The sequence below is a fragment of the Chelonoidis abingdonii genome, chromosome 1 (assembly GCF_003597395.2).
Source record: "Chelonoidis abingdonii isolate Lonesome George chromosome 1, CheloAbing_2.0, whole genome shotgun sequence".
NCBI classification, from domain to species: domain Eukaryota; kingdom Metazoa; phylum Chordata; order Testudines; family Testudinidae; genus Chelonoidis; species Chelonoidis abingdonii.
Window position 1 is genome coordinate 334,395,685 of NC_133769.1, and position 23,056 is coordinate 334,418,740.

The window sequence follows — 23,056 nt, forward strand, 5'->3', positions numbered from 1 at the left end:
CTTCTAGCTATTACTTACTATTTTGAACATGAAAGACTGTTTCAGAAAGATTGGAGAGAACTGGTTGCATGACTGGCTCCTCTTAATCCCAAGAGAGAACAAAGAACAATCCTAAAAGCACAAAGACTTCCCTCCACCAAGATTTGAAAGTATCTTGTCCCCTGATTGGTTCTTTGGTCAGGTGTCAGCCAGGTTCACTGAGCTTGTTAACCCTTTACAGGTAAAAGAGACATTAACCCTTAACTATCTGTTTATGACAGTCTTATAATTGCAAAATGAGTAAAGTAGCTAACTCTTATAGAAGTCTTCTGTGATTAAATATGTGGAGGAAAGTTAGTGCTGATTAACTCAATACCCAACAACTTCTTAGTGGCAGAGTCCCAATCCTTCCCAAGTTCAAGACGATGACAGATAGCTGGAAATTGTCTGTCAACTCTTCTTACCCATTCCACTGCTTTCTTTACTGAAGCAAAAGCCCAGTGAATAGCACTGTAAATAGAAATAGTGTGATTATACTGAAATATGAGAACAGCGACTTGACTGAGCAGCTACTGCAGCTGTCTACAAACTAAGTAAAATCAAATGCACCAAAGAATACAAGAAGGAAAACTTGCCCTTGCCACCGAAGTCACTTGGTGGAGAAAATATCAACAATGCTTCAATCCAATCATTAACAAAATATCTCTTTATATATATGATAATTTGAGGCAGAAATTTCAAGAAAAAACAAAGTCTAGCCTGAGCAGCTTTCTTGGTCTTTTCAGAAAGCATTGTCATGGAGAAAGATGTAGGGTCAAATTCACCACAAATGTTTGGGCTTGTCTACAGGGGGAAGTTATTGTGGAATAAGTTAGGGAGTGATTTTAAAGTGCACTGTCTACTTCACACAAACTCCCTGCATGGACACTCTTAATTCCCACTGAATGCCTTTATGAACTTTAGCTTAATACACTTCCAAAGTGTAAGAGTGCAGAGTAGTTAATGTGCACTAGCTACTCCAGTGACATAGGTGGCATGAAATTAGTCCATAAGAAGCATCTCATCAAGGCAGTAATATCAGATTTGACTCTCAGTTTTTGGGTCCTTAATGTGTTCACGTGTATGCAGAGTTCCTCCCATTTTCCTTCTCTCCCTACTATGGTTTAACCCAACATCACATTTTATTATTATGTACTGCATTCCTGATTGAGGTTACAGGACAAAACCAATGTAAGCATCTCTCTAGTCTGTTTAGGTTTTTATACCATACTCATCATGTCGTAGGTGTGTGCCTTCCAGTAGAGCATTAAGCAACATGACACATCTATTATGTGTTATTTGTAACTTGTCACAGAAACCCTAGGTATATAGAGCCAGATAACACCTCCCACAGAAACACCTGAGGCAGGAAGACTACAGAGGAAGATTTTGCAAGGTTTTCCTTGCGGCAAGTTCCTATAATTTTGGGGGGTGGGTGGAAGGAGCAGGAAGGTGGGATACAATCCCCCACACTACATGCAGCGGTTCAACTCCTAGAATTCACATACCATGGGGAATTTGCTGGAGGCCAGAGCCATCTGTATGGTGTTCCTGTTCCTTCACCCGCTCCTAGATCTCTGCTGCTCTCCCCCCTCTCTTTGGTGGAGTGATGCTGACAGGCTCCCCAACTGCCTAGTGTTCATCGTACCCTCCCAGTAATGGAGAGTTCCATGATGCAGAGATCATCCATGCAAAATGTAATACAGCATGCAGTTATATTATATTGCAGAGGGTTCTCATCTGGGGAGTATCTGCATTGCCCAGGCCACTTGGAGAGTTAATGGACAGAGTGGGAACTGTGGTGTGGAGGATGTTGATATCGGGGTGGATGGTCTGGTCCAGCTGATCTGTGCCATACATCTAAGAGCCTCATCAAGCCCTAAAATTAATACTGTTCCTATTTACTATGTAAATAAGTTTTTTGCTGATGTGGGACATTGTTTATGTATTTCTTAATTGTATAGACTACATTTTGAAAACAAAGATTTTGTTGTAAGAAGCAATGCATGGCCACTGTCAATTATACTTTTCATTTTTTGTCTACAGCCATATGCTAGAGTATATTAGTTACTAATAACTATTCATTTCATGCATGTTAAAATGTTCAGCAATTTACATTCATACATTAAATATTTAATGTATTCATGAATCTAAAGCACACCTTGAAGTGGGCGAATCATCCAGTTTCATTAGAGATTTGAAGGTTATCCCTTCCAGTTGCTGATTATAACGTATGAACTGCAGCACCAAAAGTGTAGCAATCAACTGCAATACTTCTCTTCCTTTAGGACCTAAAAAGGAGAGGAAAAGGTTGATTCCTAGCATAATTGTTACTTGTCAAAATCGCAAGTTAATATTTGATATTTTGTAGTACTTACTGGCAAAGTAATAGTCATGTTCACAAAATCTAGCTATCCTAATGCTGTTTAATTTTGTTTCAACACTCAATATGCACCGTAATCCATGCTTTTTTAAAAGCAGTTTCAGAGACATATAGTTCGCTCCTGCGTTGGGAGTCAGAACTCCAGGGTTGGCAGTGTGCTGCTGGGTTTTTGTGGTTGCTTCCATCACGTTCCACTTAGGTCTTTGTGCAAGCAGCAAGGGGAAACTTGTATGATTTCTGATGAAACATTGGAGCAGCAGCTTTGGTAAGACAGTGATTAAAATGCACATCTCAACCCAATTTTTATTTTTGCCCAGTTTGCACTCCCCATGCACACTTTAAGTACTATCCTCCAGTGATTCAGAGAGGACAAACTTTGTTCATGTTAATTTTCTGCCTGCCAACAGCACAGAGCAATAGCTGAAAAGGAAGAAGGAAACAACATAATGGGACAGGGTGGGAAGAAGCAGTACGTCAATGTAGTTTGGAATGTATGTGTGAGCTTGAAGATGACACAATGTATATTATTTGTATTACGTTAGCACTCAGGAGCCCCATCATGAACCAGGATCCCATTGTGCTAGACTCTCTGCAGACAGAACAAGACGACAATCCCTGCCCCAAAGAGCTTACAATCTAAACAGACAACGCAAACACATCATGTGGAGGGAATGGTATACACACAGAGTGAACAATATGATGGAAGCAAATGTCATTCTTCTTCAACACTTAGCCAGACAGTTGGCCGTAGCAATCATTCATCATTTGGTCCATTCCCGTACAACTGCAAAGGCTTGATACCCTGAGAGTCCAACATCAGACCAGACTTGATGAACCCGTGAAATAAGGGGTCTGCCTCTGGGCTGCCTCCACACCTTTGTTGGTGCAATTTTATTCTGGATGTTACAAGCCACCTGGAGAACAGCGTTCGTTGGAATGTCTTGTGGCATCCTTGTGACATGTCTGAAAAGCATCAGGTGCCGTGTGCGGGCAATGGCACCAGTAGTCTGTAGACCCGAACAACAATAAACATCTGCATTACAGATGAAGGTATTCCACTTTATGCCCAGTATATGACGTTGATATTTTGTGTGGAAAGCATAAAGCTGGTCCCTGTTCACTTCTACCCTCAACCAATCCGCTGAGCAGATGATTGGCTATAGACATCCAAATGTCATGCTAGTTCCATTTTTATGAAGGGGAGAGGTAGCAGGTCAGCTAAATGGAAAGTGAAGGGAAGAGAGTGAGGGAGACAGGGTGGAGGAGAAGAGGGTAAAAGGGGCAACAAGTTTGGAGTAAACCTAAGGTAAAGAGACTGAGGGAGAGGATGGGAGTTTTGAAGCAAACAACCATTCAGCACAGGGCAGAGAAAGTCTAGTCAAAACTACAGAAAGTTCTCCGAGGTCCCTGCTTTGTATGCCCCTGTCACTAGTGACTGGAGACTCTGGCTGGCTCCTCTTTGCTGCTTATTTCCAAGCCCACATGATGGGGAGAGTGAGAAGGGGCACTACCTAGTTCCTACTGCCCCCAGAATATAGGGGGGACTCCCCTGCATAGTTTTGGGTCCAGCAGGATGCTGGGGGAGGGATGGCTCAGCTGGGTCCCATTTTGCCTTCCTTTCCATTATGTAGAAGCGGCCCCACCTTTCTGAGGATGAAAGTGGGAACATTTGAGTCTGATTTTTTTTTTCTAATACAATTAAACATTTCAGAGTTGCTTAATCTAACATGTATAATAACCAGGACAAAAAGAACCTCCACTGCTGCCCAAAATATGCTGCATCCATAGGACAGGCACACAGCAGCCAGGACACTGAAAGGGTGCTCTAGCAGAAACTTGAGTTTTTAAAAATTAGTAACTTCAGAAAACTTCAAAGTGATAGTGTCTATTTAAAATCTAGGGTGAGCCAATCCTAAGCCATTGTTAGTAATATGGAAAATATACATTAATATAAGCTCTACTGCACACACGTGGTTATTACATTTTAAAAAACAAACGATTAACTGTAATGCCATCCAGCTACTTTTAATGAATGAGAAAACAACTGATTTACCTAGGGACCAAATGCCTTTTTTTGCAAGGAAAATATTGGTTAAATAATCCACGTCAAGATCCAAAATAATCCCAAGTTCTGGGCTGAGATTCCAAAAGCCATCCTGTGAAATAAACCAAACAAAAAAACAGACAAAAGTCCTAAAACATTCAAGACATTGCAAAAATCACATTAGAAATATCAAACTACAGCTAGGAAAGTAATTACAATAAAATGTTCAAATGACATGTAAAAAATATAATGAACTTTCGTGAAATAGTGATCCACAAACTTTAAGATCTAAAATTCAAAAGCATGATGTATCGACATCATAATTTTAATCAGTGTAGCTAAAATGGATTCTTACTGTGAGCCTATTCCTTAACCAATCCACATACTACCTGGCCGCAGCCAGCGTATTAATAGTGACATTTGTACCACAGTTGGAGAACCTCTGGAGTAAATTATTTGACCAATCCTACATCAATGGAATACTAAAAACAAACCAATAAGATGAATGCAAATCATTAGCTTCTTTCCATTATTTATCCCAAGTACAGTAAGGATATGTGTGGGTTAGAATAATGAGTGGGGTGCTCTGACTGGGAAGTGAAGTGCTCTTGTTGGATGGGGAGGTTGAGACAGGGGAGCAGAAAGCACAAGTGGTGGGAACACTGAGTTTCAGAGGGAAGTGGGGCAGCAGTGGCAGCACCAGCAGCAAATTTTTTATTTTCAGATACTCAGATACAAACCAAACAAACAATTAACTTGCAAAAAGTTTTAAAATAAATAAATAATTTGAAAATTACCCTAAAAATAATTCTCAAAGTAGAGTACTTCCCCCACTGAATTCAGCAGAAAAGGATCCACTCCACTGAGAAAACAACAGCCTCCATGAAATTAGTAAATGTGCTATTTGTATTGTGAAATACAATGTTAAGTTTATTAAATCCCATTCTATTTTATTTGACACGAGATTGGAAATTCTGATAAGTAGGAAAGAGACACATACTAGACAGTTTGCTACTCTCAAAACAGGTGGAACACAAAGCTTTGAACTTTCACATTCAAATCAAAATGTGTCCCAGTTGGTAAGTATAATGATCTTGAAATCAAATCTGATTTTGCATAATTTTAAAAATATTGATTCTCTAATGTTAAATATTCAATAGGCTAAATGTTTAGCCTGGCCTGACCTGGAACTGCATTTTTGTTCTTGCAGCTTTACAAGAACAAAAAACTGCAAGTACAATTTTGCGCCCACAGTTACTTGCAGACACAATTAAGGTAATTTAGATGACTAAATATCTGATTTAAAGGCATAAGCAGGTAAACACACAGTAACATTAAAATGGAGGCAAGGTGCTGGAAAATCTGTCCCATTAAACTTAATTACAGTAGTAAATTACATTGTGCTAGAAACTTTTTTTCTTTAATGAATGCTCAGGTTTGGCAATCCTGCAGGAATTTTATATATATGTTGTAACTCACTGGATTTGACCCCAAAGTGAAGAACAACTGCTACAGACAATACTGCTGAAGGCTGTTACAATGACCAAAGGACATAGCCAACAGGAAGAGCAAATGGGAGTTTTATGAGGGAGTTTTGAAGAGGGAACATGAAGCCAGATATACCCAATAAACATTCTCTAAACTTGGGCCAATAATCACTGCTCCCCTCTCCCTGCCCCCCCAAACCCTACAAGTGTAAAGAGAATGCAGTCAAAAGTCCAGCATCAAAGTGGGGGCTATCCAGTTTATTGCACTGAATGTAGCATGTATAATTACCTGTCTTGTGGGCAAGTGGCATGTGTGTGCATTAAGTGCAAGCAGCTCACGGCCCTCAGAGACCAAGTACAGGCTCTTGAGACCAGAGTGAATGAACCAGATGAGCTAAGAGAGACAGATGTATGCAGAGGAGAGTTTCCAGGACACAGTAGAACAGTCCCTCTCCTAGTATGACAGCCTCTGTGCTATTGAGGAGGTTGAAAGACTTGGGGAAGAAAAACATCAAACTGGAGTAGAGGGAAATAATCCCATATTTGGGACTCTCCTTTCAGATGATGTCATGGTATCCTCTTGCACTGAGGATACCTGTCCAGCAGAGGGGACCCCAGTTATCAGGAAGAGAGAGTGTGACAGAATGTACCTGTGTCCACACAATTGTAATTTTTTTTGTATAAAGCATGTCTTCTAAGGTATCATTTGAAAGTTCATAATTTGCTAGTAAACACTGTCCTGATAAAATATATGTGGCAACATTGTATGTTACGTTGTAAGATTTCCCTGTATGATGTTATTAACACGTGTTCCAAACCACAGCCCTATCCAAGCAGAAGTTGGTGAACAGGTCTATCTCAAACAAAGGAATGTGTGCTGTGCTTAATTTGAATTTAAGCAGAAAACAGAGTCATCAAGCATGAAGGGAAACAAAGAAAGCTGAAACTGGTGAGGAAAAAGCAGCAGGAAACATCCTTCCCCACAGACTTTTTGTCTCTTAGTACCCAGCTGGAAAATGTTTTTTAAGAGGGGGAACTGAAACTATAAAAAAAAAAAAAAAAAAAAAAAAAAAAAAGGACACACCCCATGACACCTCCTCTTCCCGCCCATTGCATTAATGGCACATGAAGCGACAAAGAAAGCATTCCTTGGACTCTGGGAGAAGGGGTCCTGACTTAAGAAGTCTGGTCAGTAAGAAGGCTGAAAGCTTGTGGTGAGAAAGCTTTGCTTTGAATTTAACATAGTTAAGATATGCACCAGTTGAGTTTTATCTTTATTTTTCTTATAACCATGTCGGACTTTTATGTCACAATACTTGTACTCACTTAAAATCTTTCTCTTTGCAGTTAATAAACTTGGGGTTTTTTTTGTTTCATCTAATCCAGTGTGTTTAAATTGAAATGTATGGGAAACTCAATTTGGGGTGGCAAGTTGTATGCATATTATTTCTATTAAAGAAATAACAGACTTTATATAACTTCTATCATCCAGGAGAGGGCTGGGCAGTAAAGGGCATACATTTCTGGGGGGAAATCTAAGACTGGGGGTACGTTGAGGTCACATTGCAGTATAACCAAGGCTGCTGAGAGCTGGAGTGTAACCCAAATCTGGTTGGCAGGCCACCGTTACACACAAATACTCAGGGTATGGCTTGCATGCTGGAAGGCTATTTGTGAGCAACCCAGGTGGGAACTCCTTCAACAGGGCAGCATAAGGCATCCAAGACTGCAGGGCAAGGATGGCACAGCTACTCTTTAGTCTAGATCAGTGGTCTCCAACCTTTTTATGCACATGATTGCTTTTTGAATTTAAGGGCAACCCAGGATCTATCCTGCCCCTTCCCCAAGGCCCCAGCCCTTCCCTAAAGCCCCGCCCTGCTCACTCCATCTCCCCCTCTCTCTGTCACTCGCTCTCCCCCACCCTCACTAATTTTCACCAGGCTGGAGCAAGGGGTTGAGGTTCAGGAGGCGGACCAGGCTCTGGGCTGGGACCAAGGGGTTTGCAGTGTGAAAGGGGGCTCCAGGCTGAGCCTGGAGCAGGGGATTGGGATGCAGGAGGGGGTGAGGGATACAAACTCTGGGAGAGAGTTTGTGTGCAAGAGGGGGCTCCAGACTGAGGCAGAGTGTTGGGGTGCAAGAGGGGGTGCGGGTGCAGGCTCTGGGAAAGAGTTTCGGTGCAGGAGGGGATTCCAGGCTGGGGAAGAGTGTTGCGGTGCAGGAGAGGGTATGGGGTGCTAGCTCTGAGAGAGGGCTCAGGACTGGGGCAGAGGCTTGGGGTACAGGAGGGGGTATGGGATACATGGCTCTGGGAGGAGGGTTGGAGTGTGGGCTCCCGGCAGGAGGGCTCACTTACCTCAGGCAGCTCCCGGTTGGCGGCGCAGCAGGGTTAAGGCAGGCTCCCTCCCTGCCCCAGCCCCATGCTGATACCCAAAGGGGCCAACGTGCCCCTGCAGTCCCTGGGAGGGGCACGTGGGTACACACACTGCTCCTGTCTGCAGGCACTGCCCCCGCAGCTCCCATTGGCCACCGTTCCACATTCCTGGCCAATAGGAGCTGCAGAGGCAGTGCCTGCAGACAGGGGCAGCGCACAGAGACCCCTGCCCACCGTCCCCTTCCCCGGGGTGTGCTGGCTACTTCTGGGAGCAGCATGTGACCGGGGCAGGCACAGAGCCTGCCTTAGCAGCAGCCCCGCTACACCACTAGATTTTTAGCAGCCAGAGATCGTGACTGACTGGGAGAGTCTCCAGGATTAACCAATCGTGATGAGGAAATTACTCACTTTGTGCAGTAACAATGGTTCTTTGAGATGTCTGTCCCTAAGGGTGCTCCACTGAAGGTGTATGTGTGCCCCTGAACCTCTAATTAGAGATTTTTGGTAGCAGTGTCTGTTGAGCCCGCATACATGCTCTCCCTCGAGGCTATCTAGTGCTGCACGGGCGAAGTCCCCTCACTTCACTCTCAAACCCAGAGCCCTATAGAGAACTCCAAAGTAGAGGGGAGGAGGGCTCGCTGTGGAGCACCCATAGGGACAGACATCTCATAGAACCATCATTACTGCACAAGGTAAGTAACTTCCTCTTCTTCTTTGAGTAGTGTCCCTATGGGAGCTCCACTATATGTGACTCCCAAGCAGTACCCACCACTGGAATCTGAGATTTCAGAATGGAGTCTGTCACTACAGAGTGTACTGTGGAGTCAAAGATGGCATTGGGGGCCAAATCTTAAGTGATCGCATAATGTTCTGCAAAAGTATGGGCAGAGGTCCAAGTCGTTGCTCTACAGATTTCTGAGATAGGGATATCTTTAAGTAATGTGACCGAGGTAGAGATTTACCTCGTGGAGTGCGCATGGACTCTGGATGGAAGCAGGTTGCATCCTTGATAACAGTGATTAATGCAACCAGAGACCCATTTGGATAGTCTTTGAGCCAATATCACTAGGATTTTGGATCTTTCTGTGGATGAAAGGAAGAATTTAGGGGATTTCCTAAAGTCCTTAGTCCTATCCAAGCGCAATGCTAGTGTCCTTATGCAGAATCATCTCCCTGTTGTCACAATACAGTTTGGGTAAAAAACAGGGAGATGAATCTGTTGATTCATAAGGAAAATGCAGAGAAAGTAGGGAGAAACTTGGGATATGGGCTTAGGGTTACTTTGTCTTTAAAAAAGGCCGTGAATGGTGGGTGTGCCATCAGGGCCACTCTTTCTCCTATGTGCCTAGCTGAGGTAATGGCAATTGGAAATGCTATTTTCATGGACAGGTGTAAGGGAGAGCAAGTTTCCATGGACTCAAAGCGAGGTCTAGTCAAAGCCCTGAGAACTAGATTAAGATCCCAGACTAATGAGGGAAGAGATTCCCAATGCCTTTAAGGAATCTACGCATCAGCGGGTGAGCAGACACTGAGAATCTGTATACCCGGCAGTGGAAAGCCGTTTTCATTACAAGATGTACTTTAAGCGAGCTGAGAGAGAGTTTTGACCTCTTGAGGTCTAAAATGTAGTGTAAAATCAGAGGGAGGGAAGATGAGGTTGGGTCTATGTGTTTAGAATGACAACAAACTTGGAATCGTTTCCATTTTGTAGGCAAGTATGTTGAGTGGTCAACTTTTGGCTTGTAGCAACGTCTCAGCTCATCAGAGCATTCTACCCCTAAGCCTTGGAACTAAGACGGAGCCAAGGCTGGAGGTGGAAGACCCACAAGTTAAGGTGAAGGATCAGCCCATTGTTTTGAGAGAGCAGGTGAGTAATGTGCCGAAGAGGAACAGGAGGGCATATTGCCATCTGTGTCCGGTAAGGGAGCCAGACTTGTCATGGCCAGGAGGGGCTATCAGAATAACTCTCGCTTTGTCTCACTGAATGTTCAACAGGACCTTGGATAGAAGAGGAAACTGATGAGGGCATTTCCCAGTGAACGTTTCCCCAGGCTGGCCCTGGAGCAGTAATGAGGACATTTATTGTTCTGGGAAGTAGCGAAGAGATCCATAGTCAGAGTTCCCCTTAGGGCAAATATATCTTGAAGCCAGGGCCAGCTCTAGGCACCAGCCAACAAAGAATGTGCTGGGGTGGCACCTTGGGGTGAGGCGGCGCTCTTTTTTTTTTTTTGGTTCGGCGGGGCGGTGCTGGAGGGTTTTGTTTGTTTGTTTGGTTTTATTTCACCCAGGCAGTGCTCAGGGGGGCGGGGCCTTGGGTGGCGCGGTGCTCAGGGGAGGCGGGGGTTCGGGTGGCACAGTGCTCGGGGGGGCAGGGGCTCAGGCGGCGCAGTGCTTGGGGGGTAGGGGTTTTGGCAGTGCAGCTCTCGGAGGTTTTGGCGGCACGGCACTAAAGGGGGTGGGATTCGGCGGCGCTCGTGTGGGGGGGTGTTACAGCGGGGTGGTGCTCTTTAAGCACCTCTGAGTTCAGTACCCACTCATGATAGTGACAAAAATTCTGACTGGGACTGTTGGCTGTCATGTTCTGTATCCCTGGAAGATAGACAGCTGAGATAGAAACATTGTGATGGGTGCATCAATTTCAAAGTTTGAGTGCTTCTTTGCAGAGGGAGAGAGATCTGGCACACCCTTAGTGATTTATGTAAAACATACAGGTAAAGTGACCAGATGTCCCGATTAAATAGGGACAGTCCCGATATTTGGGGCTTTTTCTTACATGGGTGCCTATTACTCTCCAACCTCTGTCCCGATTTTTCACACTTGCTATCTGGTCACCCCACATACAGGTCATGTTAAGTCCATCACGACTTTCACATGGGTGTTCCTGATGAAAGGCAGAAAGTGTGCACAGGCATTCCTGACAGCATTTAGCTCCCAAAGAGTGATATGGAAGGTCACTTGCACTGAACCTTGTGGTTGTGTAGGTGAGCTCCCCAGCCTATTAGGGAAGCATTTGTCCCAAGTGGTAAGTCTGTGTAGTGGGAGGAACGCTCTCAAGGTTGGTGCTGATAAACTCCAGTTGCTGTACCGGGGTTCGTGCACCGCTAAAATGAAGAAACCTTGGAGAATACCCTGAGTGGAGCAGTCTGAACTGATAACAGTCTTGCCCCAAAGGTAAACCACAGAAAATCTCTTGTATGATCATTATATAGAGATATGGAAGTAGACATCTTGTAGGTCGAGTGCTGTAAATCAATCTCCTTGCTCTAGAGCTGGAATAATGAATGCTACTGTGACCATCTTGAAAGTCTGCGCCTTCCCGTATTTGTTTAATACCCTTAGATCTAGAATGGGCCTCCAACCTCCCTTTGCTTTGGGGATCAGGAAATAATGAAAGTAAAACCCCTTGCTCCTGAGTTGCACCAGAACTGGTTCAATGGACCCTAGGCATAACAAATGATATATTTCCTGATGAAGTAGGTTCTTATGAGAAGGGTCCCTGAAGGGGGACAGGGAAGGAGGGTTGGAATGGGGAGGGACATGAATTGAATGACATAACTCTTCGAAATCATCTCCAGGACCCATCTGTCAGAGGTGATATTCTCACAATGGCTGTGAAATAGGGCCAGGTGACTTCTGAAGGTGACAAGTGTGTAGGTGGCAGCTGATGTTGCAAGGTATAATTGTTCAGGCCCTTGACCAACCCGTTAAAAGCGCTTAGAAGAGGCGGTTTGAGAAGTCGCAGACTGGGGTGCGGTCTGCTTCTGCTTTTGGGATCTGGTCTCCTTACACCATGACTAATAACAGCACTGAGATGGTGGGTATTGAGGAGACTGTGACCTGTGCTGTGGCTGAGAGGTATATTTTCTCTTCTGTCCCGCAGTGTAGATTCGTAGGGAGTGTAATGTGGTCTGGGAATCCTTTGGGATGTGAGGAGAAGAATCGGTCTTCTCTGCAAAGAGTTTGGGCCCTTCAAACAGGAAGTCTTCTGCAGAGCTTTGGGAAATCCAGAAAGGTGTAGCCAAGAAGCCTGACTCAGTACCAGTGTCCTGGAGACCGGGCAGGCCGCTGTAACAGCTACATCCAGTGCTGTCTCTAGCACAACTGACCCTGTCTAAGAATGATCTGAAACTGCTCCTTGTGTGTCTCCAGTAAATGCTTCAGAAATGCACTGAGTTTCCCATAATTAATAAAATTTTATTTGACCACGACAGTTTGGTAATTCACGACTCTAAACAGTAATGTCGCTGACAAACATGCCATCCTGCCAAGCCCGAGTGCATGCGGTTGACTTGGCATTTTGTTGCTTGCTTCGTGCACTAACCACACCCATTATGATGGAGTTGGGTTCCAGATGTTGAAACATGAAATTTGCTTCTTTGGGAGGGATGTAGTACTTTTTTTTTTTTTTTTTAATAATAATTTTTATTTTTGGTGTTGCTGATTGGTGCGATGGAGCTGGTGTCTGCTGGATGACTTTGGTAGGATCTAGAATCGCCTCATTAATTGGAAAGGCAACTCTGGATGAGGAAGATGTGTGCAGAATATCCACCAACTTGTGATGTGTATCTGCCATCTCCTGTAGAGGAATCTGCAGCTCATCTGCCACCCTCTTGGTATGATCCAGCAAGTTCTTAAAATCATCACCTAGTGATGGTGTGGGGGGAGGCATTACAGCCTCATCTGGTGGAGATGAGGAGAAGTTTGCTTGAGGGGATAGCTTCCCCTTTGAGTTTTTCTTCCTGTTCTGAAAAAGCTTCCTCCTCCCCTGGCTCAGGTGCTCTGGACAGCCAGACTGTAGGAGACCATCTGGTGGACTCTCTCTGAGAGACACTGGACAGCTGCAACATGTGTGTATGTTGCCCAAGTATTGCAATATGGCCATGGGGGTGGGGGGAAGGAGGGCAGGCTTGGGTGGAGGGGTTACTCCAGGGGGCCTGTATCACAATTGTGGGTTGGCTCGATGGAATTGGGGAGGACCCTTGTATTGTGATGGTCGGCCACGATGAGGAGTCAGAGAAATTACCTCCTCCTGGCCACTGTCAGACTGGTCACTGGATAAGGGCACACAGATGAACATTATTTCTGGGTAAGAGTCAACATGGCTTTTGTAAAGAGAAATCATGCCTCACCAATCTATTATAATACTTTGCGGGGATAAACAAACATGCGGACAAGGGAGCTCCAGTAGACATAATGTACTTGGACTTTCATAAAGCCTTTAACATGATCCTTCACCAAAAGCTCTTAAGCAAAGTAAGCTGTCATGGGATAAGAGGGAAGATCCTCTCATGGATCAGTAACTGCTTAAAAGACAGGAAACAAAGGGGAGGAATAAATGGTCAGATTTCACAGTGGAGAGAGATAAATAGCAGGGTCCCCTATGGGTTTGTATTGGTACCAGTGCTGTTCAACATATTAATAAACAATCTGGAACACAGGGTAAGCAGTGAGATGGCAAAGTTTGCAGATGATACAAAATTGCTCAAGACAGTTAAGTCCATAACTGACTGCCAAGAGTTACAAAGAGATCTCATAAAACTGGGAGACTGGGCAACCACATGCCAGATGAAATTCAGTGTTGATAAATGCAAAGAAATGCACATGGGAAAACATAATCCCAACTATACATACAAAATGTAGGGGTCTAAATTAGCTGTTACCACGCAAAAAAGAGATTGTGGAGTCACTGTGGATAGTTCTCTGAAAACATCAGTTCAATGTGCAGAGGCAGACGAAAAAGATAATCGTATGTTAGAAACCATTAGGAAAGGGATAGATAAAAAGACAGTAAATATCATCATGCACTATAAAAATCCATCATAAACTCACACCTTGAATACTACATGCAGTTTTGGTTGACCCATCTCAAAAAATATATGTTATAATTGAAAAAAAATACAGAAAAGGGAAACAAAATTGATTAAGGGTATGGAACAGCTTCCATATGAGGGGAAATTAAAAGGACTGAGACTGTTCAGCTTAGAAAAGAGATGACTAAGGGGGATATGAAAAAGGCCTATAAAATCATGAATAGCTTGGAGAAAGTGAATAATGAAGTGTGTTATTTACCCCTTCACATAACACAAGAATGAAGGGTCACCTGATTAAATTATTGTAAACAAAGCAAACAAAATGAAGTACCTCTTCAAACAAAACACTGTCAACCTGTAGAACTCATTACCAGTGGATGACGTGAAGGCCAAAATTATAACTGGGTTCAAAAAAGAATTAGATAACTTCATGGAGGACAAGTCCATCAATGGCTATTAGCCAAGTTGGTCAGGGATGCAACCCCATGCTCTGAGTGTCCTAAGACTTAGACTGCCAGAAGTTGGGACTGGATGATGGGATGGATCTGTAAATAATTGCTCTGTTCTGTTCATTCCCTCTGAAGCATTTGGGCCCAAGCACTGTCAGAAAAGAGAATAGAAGGCTATATGGACCATTGGTCTGATCCAGTATGGCTGTTCTATGTTCTCACTCTAGCTCTCATTAATACTTTACTAAAGACTCTGATTGCTTATTAATTGTACCAGAACACTGAGCTGAAGGTTTAGAAAAAATATCTTATAATTTCAGCATCTCAAAAATATTGAGACACATCTCTTGGTTGTCAGGAGGCTATTTTGAGAATTCCTAGTTTGATCACTGGAGCTGCCAATGAAATCAACAAATTCAACCAAGATTTTGTCTCATCATGTACCTTAACAAATTAGATTATAAACAAATAAGAAAGATGAATTTGCACAATGCAAACCTGCTTATCTGATGGCAGGACTGAATGGTCTCGAAGTGCAACTGCTTTTTGAACAACAAACTGGAAATTGATTTCTTTCAGAATAAATCCACAGTATAAATTAGATTGTATGATAAGGTGGCTGCCCCTCACTGGGCAGAAAAGGGGTTAAAAGCATCCCTAGGGAGGCTGTGCTGGAGGCAGCCAATCAGAGAAGGGCTGTAGGGAGCAGCCAAGCAAGGCAAGCAGGCCCATATGAAAAGGGAGCTGCATGGCAGAGAATGCAGTTCTCTGCTAGGAGCCCAAGGAGGAAACACTGTGTCCCTGGAGGGCTGAGAGAACTGCCAGCACCCTGGACAGAGCAGTGCTGCTAGCAGGGACTGGGGGAATGGAAGACAGCTCCTGGCTGGCTGCTGCAGTTTGCAGGCTGAGGCCCTGAAGCAAGGGCAAAGAGAACGCTGGGGCCATGAGGAAGTGGCCACACAATCCACTGCAGTGGCCACTAAGGGAAGTGGCTGAACAGTGGACTGCAGGTCCCCTGGAAGGAGGGAGCACAGCGTGTGGCACGGCTGGAGGGCTGGGTCGCTGAAGAGGATACCGCGGTCCTTCAAAAGATGTGGGTCCTAGAGCAGGAGTGACAGCAACAAGGCACTACCCGAAGAGGGCACACTAACATGCAGAGCTAATTCCCAAGACAGCCAGCAGGAGGTCCCAGAGTGATCAGCTCACCCTGTCAGAGATACCAACATTGTTATTTATACTGAGGAACCATGAGGAATACCAAGTAAATTCTCCTGTAGGACCCAACAGAAGTAACTCTTTGCTAGATGTAGATTTACATTTAGATGCCAACAGAAGAATGCAAAGTATAATATTTGTAATAAAAACAATTTTAAAGAAATTATTCCTTGTATCTTGATTTTAAGTAACGCAGATATGGAAACAACGGCACTGTACCTGATTTTGGAGCTTAAAAATATGAGTCCAGGTTATAGCACTTGGTGGACTTCGTTGAATCCTCATCTGTGGTGATGTTTTACCAAGCTGTTTTTTCCTCATTGCTGTTAAGACAAGATCCTTTAAAAAAAACAAAACAAACAAACAGAAATATTCACTAAAAACCTGATTCTGCCTTGTTCATATTAAACAGTGCTTCATCACACAACTAATTCCACTGAGATTTATGGGACTACTAGTGTAGTAAAGTAAGATTAATCAATATGAATAAGGGTGGCAGAAACAAGATCCACGTTTATATCACTCCATTAAAAGTTAATTAAACCTTCAAAATATAAATCACTATAAAAGAGCAGAATTTACCTCCTCTTCTTCAGCATCCCTTGATGCGGAAGTCCAGGGCAATCAAGAGCAACTACTCCTGTTTGTTTTGGCTGCATGTTCAACATCAGAGAAAGAGAAAGCATAATTCAGACTTATACTAACCTTGCTGAGCTCACGATGAAGTTTTTGTCTACACTTTGGTGCAATTTGTAGTATTGGTGATCCTAGTCTTAACCTAGCAGATGAAGCAAGAACTTCAGGAGTAACTTGTGCTTCAAAATTTGCCTTCTTCAGGGTTCTGCCCACAGGAGTAAATGAGCTCCTTATATACGAAGAAAGCCCCTGAGTGAATTCAGGAGGGCCAGGAGGAGGGCAAGCAGCAGCGCCAAGAAGAAGAGGAGGGCAAGCAGCAGTGCCAGGAAGAGGAGGAGGAGGAGGGCAAGCAGCAGTGCCAGGAAGAGGAGGAGGAGGAGGGCGGCAAGCAGCAGCGCCAGGAAGAGGAGGAGGAGGGTGGCAAGCAGCAGCGCCAAAAAGAGGAGGAGGAGGAGGAGGGCAAGGGAAAGCAGCAGCGCCAGGAAGAGGAGGGCAAGAAGCAGCGCCAGGAAGAGGAGGAGGGCAAGGAGGAAGCCAAGAAGAAAGGCCAGGAAGAGGGCAAGGAGGAGGGCAAGGAGCTTGAACAGAAAAATTAATGCTAGTAGCCTGTGAATGTTGAGGAAATGGCGGACCACGTGGAGGCTTCGGAAGTCTGATTTTTAAAAGTGATTGACTAAACCCTCTGAATTTTCGTTGTGGCTCAGAGATAGATGCAAATAGTCCAACTTCAGTGGCACCAGCATCATATTCAGCTTCAGTTTTATAAAGGCTGCTGAATCCAATGGAATCTGGTAAGATGCACTGTTCAACCAAGGGAAGTTCCTTGTCACTTTGAAATTGGAGACTTTTCAGCTTATTAGCTCCTCCAATTTGGAAGTGGTCAGAAAAACCACTAGTTACTTCATGAAAAGGAACCTGTTGGGTAAAATTATAAGAAAACAAAATATTTCTGGAGTTTAAACCAACTTTTTTTTGTGATTAAGACCATATTTTCATTAGACACGGTATCAATCTATCATCATCATGCTCAGCACAAAGCCTATTCATCTTGTCAATTAAATAGTTAACTTCTTTCCTTGCAGCTGAAGCCAGGCAAATTCAGACTAGATATAAGGTGCACATTTTTAATAGTAAGGTATTGGACTAATTTCACAATTTCTATGCAATTAATGAAATCATGATTTACACAGGATCTTACTCATTGTGGGATCTTGGCTGAAGATGTGTAGAACAGGGTGAAACGGAAGGTATTCTTATGAGCTGGGTGAAATCTTGTTATGGGCTGAATTAAAACATCTTTGAAATTGGGTGTGAAGGGACCCTACAATTAGCATTACTGTCAGGATAAGGTTGGCAGGATGCCCCCCTAAGACAAAAGGGGTGTGAACCCATCCAGGAGTTTTGGGCTGAGTGTTTAATGGGGTTATTCTGAATATTATTTTGATATGTATGTTCTCTGGGTGGGTTCACAACTGCTTTTGTTTTATGAAGGGTGGGTCCTGCTTAACTTATCCTGACAGTCATGTTAATTGTAGAGTGCATTCACACTCAATCTCAAAGAGGCAAACAGCAAGGCCTTGCCTACACTACCAAGTTTTGTCGCCAAAACTGCTGTTTGTCGACCCAAACAGTGTAGACACTGCAAGGTGACTTTTGCCAGGGAAAATGCCTAGTTTTGGCAACAAAATACATCCACCCTCATGAGAGATTTGTCTTTTTCCTCTACATTTTTGATGACAAAGCACCAGTATAGACACCACACTTCATTTAATTGCTTTAATTGGCCTCCAGGAGGTGTCCCACAATGCCTATCCTGACCACTCTGGTCAGCAGTTTGAACTCCGCTGCCCTGCAGCCAAGTAAACAACCTCCCCATTAGAAGCCCCAGGAATTTTAGAAATTCCATGTCGTGTTTGCTTGGCATGGAGAGGTCTCATCGCATCTTCCCAGGTGACCATGGTGGGTTATCGTAGCAAACTTAGAAGCCATGGAAATTTTTGAAATTCCACTTCCTGTTTGCTCAGAGTGGAGAGGTCTCATCACATCTTCCCAGGTGACCATGATGAGCACAGCAAATGCTCTCCCGCTTGGACTACTGCACAGCTATTGGATCTGATCAGCATATGGGGAGAGGAGGTTGTGCAGTCACAGCTGCCTTAAGCCATAGGAAGTGGGATACCTACAGGCACGTTTCTCGAGACTTGTGCGAAAAGGGCTGTGATCAGGACATGTTGCAGTACAGAGCAAAGATAAAGGAGCTGAGGCAGGCGTACCATAAGGTGAGGGAGGCAAACCGTTGCTCCGGTAATGCACCTAAGATCTGCTGGTTCTATAAGGAGCTGGACAATCCCACCTCCATTGCCAAGAGCCTTGTGGCGGCAGAAGGAGGGCCTAACCTGGAGGATGAAGTTATTGATAATGAGGTGGACTTAGATGAGGATGTGCAGCTCCCGGTGGGGCAGGCAGCCAGGAATTGTTCTCCACTGTAGGTGTCTAGCCAGTCTCAGCAGTTGCTCTCTGGCAAGCAAGAAGCAGGAGATGAGACTCCTGGTAAGTGGCGATGGCTTGTGTAATGGAGAGGTGGGTTCAGGGCATAGAAATGTGGGAGGCTGGCTGTGTTTCTGTGAGATGGACATTTCCCTGTGTAGCTAATCTGTACAGCGGAACAGGATGTTGATGCATGCCAAGATCTCATGGGAATCCTGAAGAGAGATCTCCAGGAAAGTTTCCTGGAGGTACTTGGTAATCTTCTACTGAAGGTTCTGTGGCAGAGCAGCTTTGTTCCTTTCCCCATTGTAGGAAACTTCCCTGCGCCATTTGGCAATCACTTGTGCAGGGACCAAAGCAGCACACAGGCGAGCAACATAGGGAGCAGGGCAGAAGCCACAACCATGGAGTAGATGTACCCTTGTTTCCCTGCTTATCCTTGGCAGTGAGATATCTGCTAGAATGACCCCTGCCTGTGGGAAACTGTGGGAGAATTTTAGAATTTGTTCCCTAGTATGCTGCACCATGACCCTTGCAAAAAGTGTGTGCTCTTTTCTCCATGTAGACCACCCCCACCAACACTCAAAATACTTTGGGTGTTCACAGAAATGTGTGCCTGGCTAGTGTCAGTAAGAAAGTGTTGGCAACGTTGCAAAAGGTGTATTTAACAGAAATGTTTCAATTCTGTGTATGAATTTAACAATCCCGCTTCTGTGTATTGTCTCCTGTGCTTCACCAGATGTGGCCTTCAGGAATACCCCACGCACCCTGGCCGAGAGTCTCCGCCAGATAAGGAAGTGCTCAAGATGCAGCAAAGAAGACATGTTCCGGGAGGTTCTGCAGTGCTCCAATGCAGAAAAAAGGGAATGAAAAGAATGCTGTGAAGCCGAAGGGCAGGACAGAAAAGAGAATCACGTGTTTGTTAAGGATGCTACTGAGCAGATGATTAAAGTAATGGAGGAGCAAATGCAGATGCTGAAGTCCTTAATAATGCTGCAGACTGAGCAGATCAGTGCTCAACCTCCACTGCAGAACATTCAGAACTCTTTATCCTGCCCCCTACCCCCCAACTCCGCCTGCACATTCCTTTCCACCTTCCAGGACTTCTTGGTTTCCCCTTTACTCCACCCCCTCAGACAACTTTCACAATGATAGCTGGACCTACACACAGCTGTGAAAGTCTGTCCTTCCCTGGTTCCTCCTTTCCTGCCAAGCATCTGTGTGTTTGTGTGTGCTGTTTCTTGTGCAATAAAAGCAAACTTTGATAATGGTAAATCATCTTTAATTTTTTGCTAAAGGTGGGATTGCAGGCACTGGCAATAGATGCACAGGCATTTTGATCACTTTATTTCAGGAATATAAGGCTCCAAATGTCACCATTGTGCCCTAGGAAAACTACATGGTAGCTAACATTGAAGCAACTCAGAGATATATGTTACTGGTGGTCATTGTCAAAGTGCTGCCTCAAAGCCTCCCTGATTTGAATAGCTCCCCTCTGGGCTCCTCGGACAGCCCTGGTATCTGGCTGCTCAAAATGAGTTGCCAAGCGATCTGCCTCAGCACTCCACCCCTGAGCAAACCTTTCATCCTTAGCTTCACAGAGATTATGCAATGTACAACATGTGGCTATGACCACAGGAATATTATCCTCAGTGAGGTCCAACATGCCATGATGGCATTGCCAGCACACCTTTAATCTGCCAAAGGCACATTCAATTGTCATCTGGCACCTACTGAGCCTGTTGTTGAACTGCTCCTTACTGCTGTCGAGGTGTCCTGTGAAATGTTTCATGAGCCACAGCTGTAAGGGGTATGCAGAGTCCACCAGGATCACTATGGGCATTTCAACACACTCTACTCTAATCTTTTGGTTAGGAAAGAAAGTCCCTGCTTGCAGCTTTCTGTACAGGCTGGTGTTTCTGAAGATGCGTGCACCATGTACCTTCCCAGACCACTCCATGTTGATGTCAGTGAAATGCTCATGGTGATCCACAAGTACTTGCAACACCGTGGAGAAGTACCCTTTCCTATTAATGTACTCTGTCGCCAGGTGGTCTGGTGCCAAAATTGGAATACGTGTGCCATCTATCAGCCCTCTACAGTTAGGGAACCCCATTTCTGCAAAGCTGTCCACTATTTCACACACATTTCCCAGAGTCACGGTCCTTTGTAGCAGGATGCGATTTATTGCTCTGCACACTTGCATTAACGTAGCCCTAATGGTCGACTTCCCCACTCCAAATTGAATCATGACCGACTGGTAGCAGTCTGGAGTTGCCAGCTTCCACATAGCAATTGTCACACACTTCTCCACCAAGAGGGCAGCTCTCATGCTGCTGTCCTTGAGCCGCAGGTCTGGAACGAGCGCTGTGCACAGTTCCAGGAGGGTGGCTTTCGCATCCGAAAATTCTGTAGCCACTGCTCGTCATCCCACACCTGCATGACGATGCAATCCTACCATTCAGTGCCTGTTTTACGAGCCCAAAAGTGACCGTCTATCCTATGCACCTGCTCAGTGAATGCTAAAAGTAATCTAAAGTTGCTCCTATCTATATCACGCAGAATGTCAGGCACCTGTGAGTCTTCCTCAGTTAGAAACTTCACGATTAACTGCACTGACATCCGCAATGTCTTCATGACAGTTGACAGAGCATAGGAGAGCAGTGCGGAATCCATCCCTTCTCACAAAGATGCTAGGGTGCACAGCAAAGAAGGGCCGTTGAAAAAACACACAAAAAAATCGGAAGCCCGTGGAGTGCTGGGACAGAAAGCAATACATCACGGGACATTTAACACTGTCCCAAGATGCGCCATGATCCGCTCCGTCATTCCACAACACCCAGCAACAGGAGGACTGTGGGATAGGTACCCTATAGTGCATTGCTCATACTGTTGATGATGGTGCCCCCACTGTGGACATGATCTTGCAACAGAGGAAACAAGTGTGAACACGAAATTGTGATATTTATTATGTCAACATCACTGTTGTTGACACAAATCGGTAGTGTAAACATGGCCCAAAAGAGTGAAACAGCAGGCTCTAATGTAAGTATGGTATAAAACCCTGAAAAAGTGAGGGAGAGAGATCTTTAGCTAGCACTAGACCAAAGAGGCTTGGGGCTATAAGCAAAGAAACTATTTTTTGTTTTCTGGTTCCTCCTGCCTTCGGGGACACAGGACCTTGTACATTCCTTGTTAATAAGCAAGACTGCATTAAAGATATACCAGACTCTTTCATCAAAGTCTACCCCCAACCGGAACATCCCCAGTGCCTCAAATTTTTACTAGCTGTTTGGGTCAAAAAGGGGTAGCAGTATTTTGTGGGGGTACTGTGGGTGCTGAATGAAGCATGGTGGATGTAAGAGAGGAGGACTCTGCCAGCAAACTAAGGAGGTTTACTAGCTGAGGGATATATGACATCCCACATATAAATCGATTTAAGCAGCCTTGGTACAGATGCAAGGACAAGCCTGAGAGAAGTACCACTATCTGAGTACTCTAAAGAAGACAAGGCCTTGGACTAGACAGACAGGGAAGAATTTACACTGGAAGAGAGCAAAGGGCCACTAGCATCCTCTTCTCTCTCAAAAATCTCTGCTGCAATGGGGCCTGATGCCATAACACCTTTTATGTACCTTGCCTCTCTTTGGGAGAGAGTCCTCTGATTTTTTTGAACTTCATACAAACATTTATGTAATTAATTGCATCCAGAATAATAAGAAACGGTGCAGATTTTATAAACAATTACCAACTGCTACGTTATAAACCATCTACTACCACAACTGGGTAATATACAACAAATGTTAAAAACAACAACACATTAAGCATATTTACCGATTCACCCACTCCTCTATTAGAAAACAGGGATCCATGTCCAGATGTATCATGCTCCCAGTCCACAGAGCGTAAAAAGTCTAAACGTTCAGGAGCCATAGGAATGTTTGGAAGACCAGCATGCTGAACTTCATTAGCATCCTAAATTAAAACACAACAGAATTACAAACTTGAGAACTGTCTTCAATTTTATTGTAATCCTTAAAAGTGAAGCTTGTTACGCCAGAGATTTCCTCTCTATCAGACAATGTAAGGTTAAGAGTCAAATGCTGGGTGAAATTTGCAAGGAAATATAGAGAGGAGGAGTATTCAGTATATGAAA

At 44.3% G+C, this 23,056-nt stretch overlaps 1 protein-coding gene across 1 annotated transcript in view; it reads right to left on the reverse strand.

Annotated features, from left to right (window-relative positions):
- Window positions 1-6: 6 nt before the first annotated feature.
- Window positions 7-23,056, reverse strand: part of PARP4 (poly(ADP-ribose) polymerase family member 4) — a 117,184-nt gene continuing 94,134 nt past the window's right edge. Inside the window, exons 32-37 of the mRNA XM_075066109.1 lie at window positions 22,735-22,875; window positions 16,483-17,328; window positions 15,997-16,116; window positions 4,455-4,557; window positions 2,180-2,309; window positions 7-489 (exon numbers count right to left, since the gene is read on the reverse strand). Coding sequence (XP_074922210.1) covers window positions 315-489; window positions 2,180-2,309; window positions 4,455-4,557; window positions 15,997-16,116; window positions 16,483-17,328; window positions 22,735-22,875 — 1,515 coding nt within the window. The 3' untranslated portion in view covers window positions 7-314. The remainder of the gene's footprint in view (window positions 490-2,179; window positions 2,310-4,454; window positions 4,558-15,996; window positions 16,117-16,482; window positions 17,329-22,734; window positions 22,876-23,056) is intronic.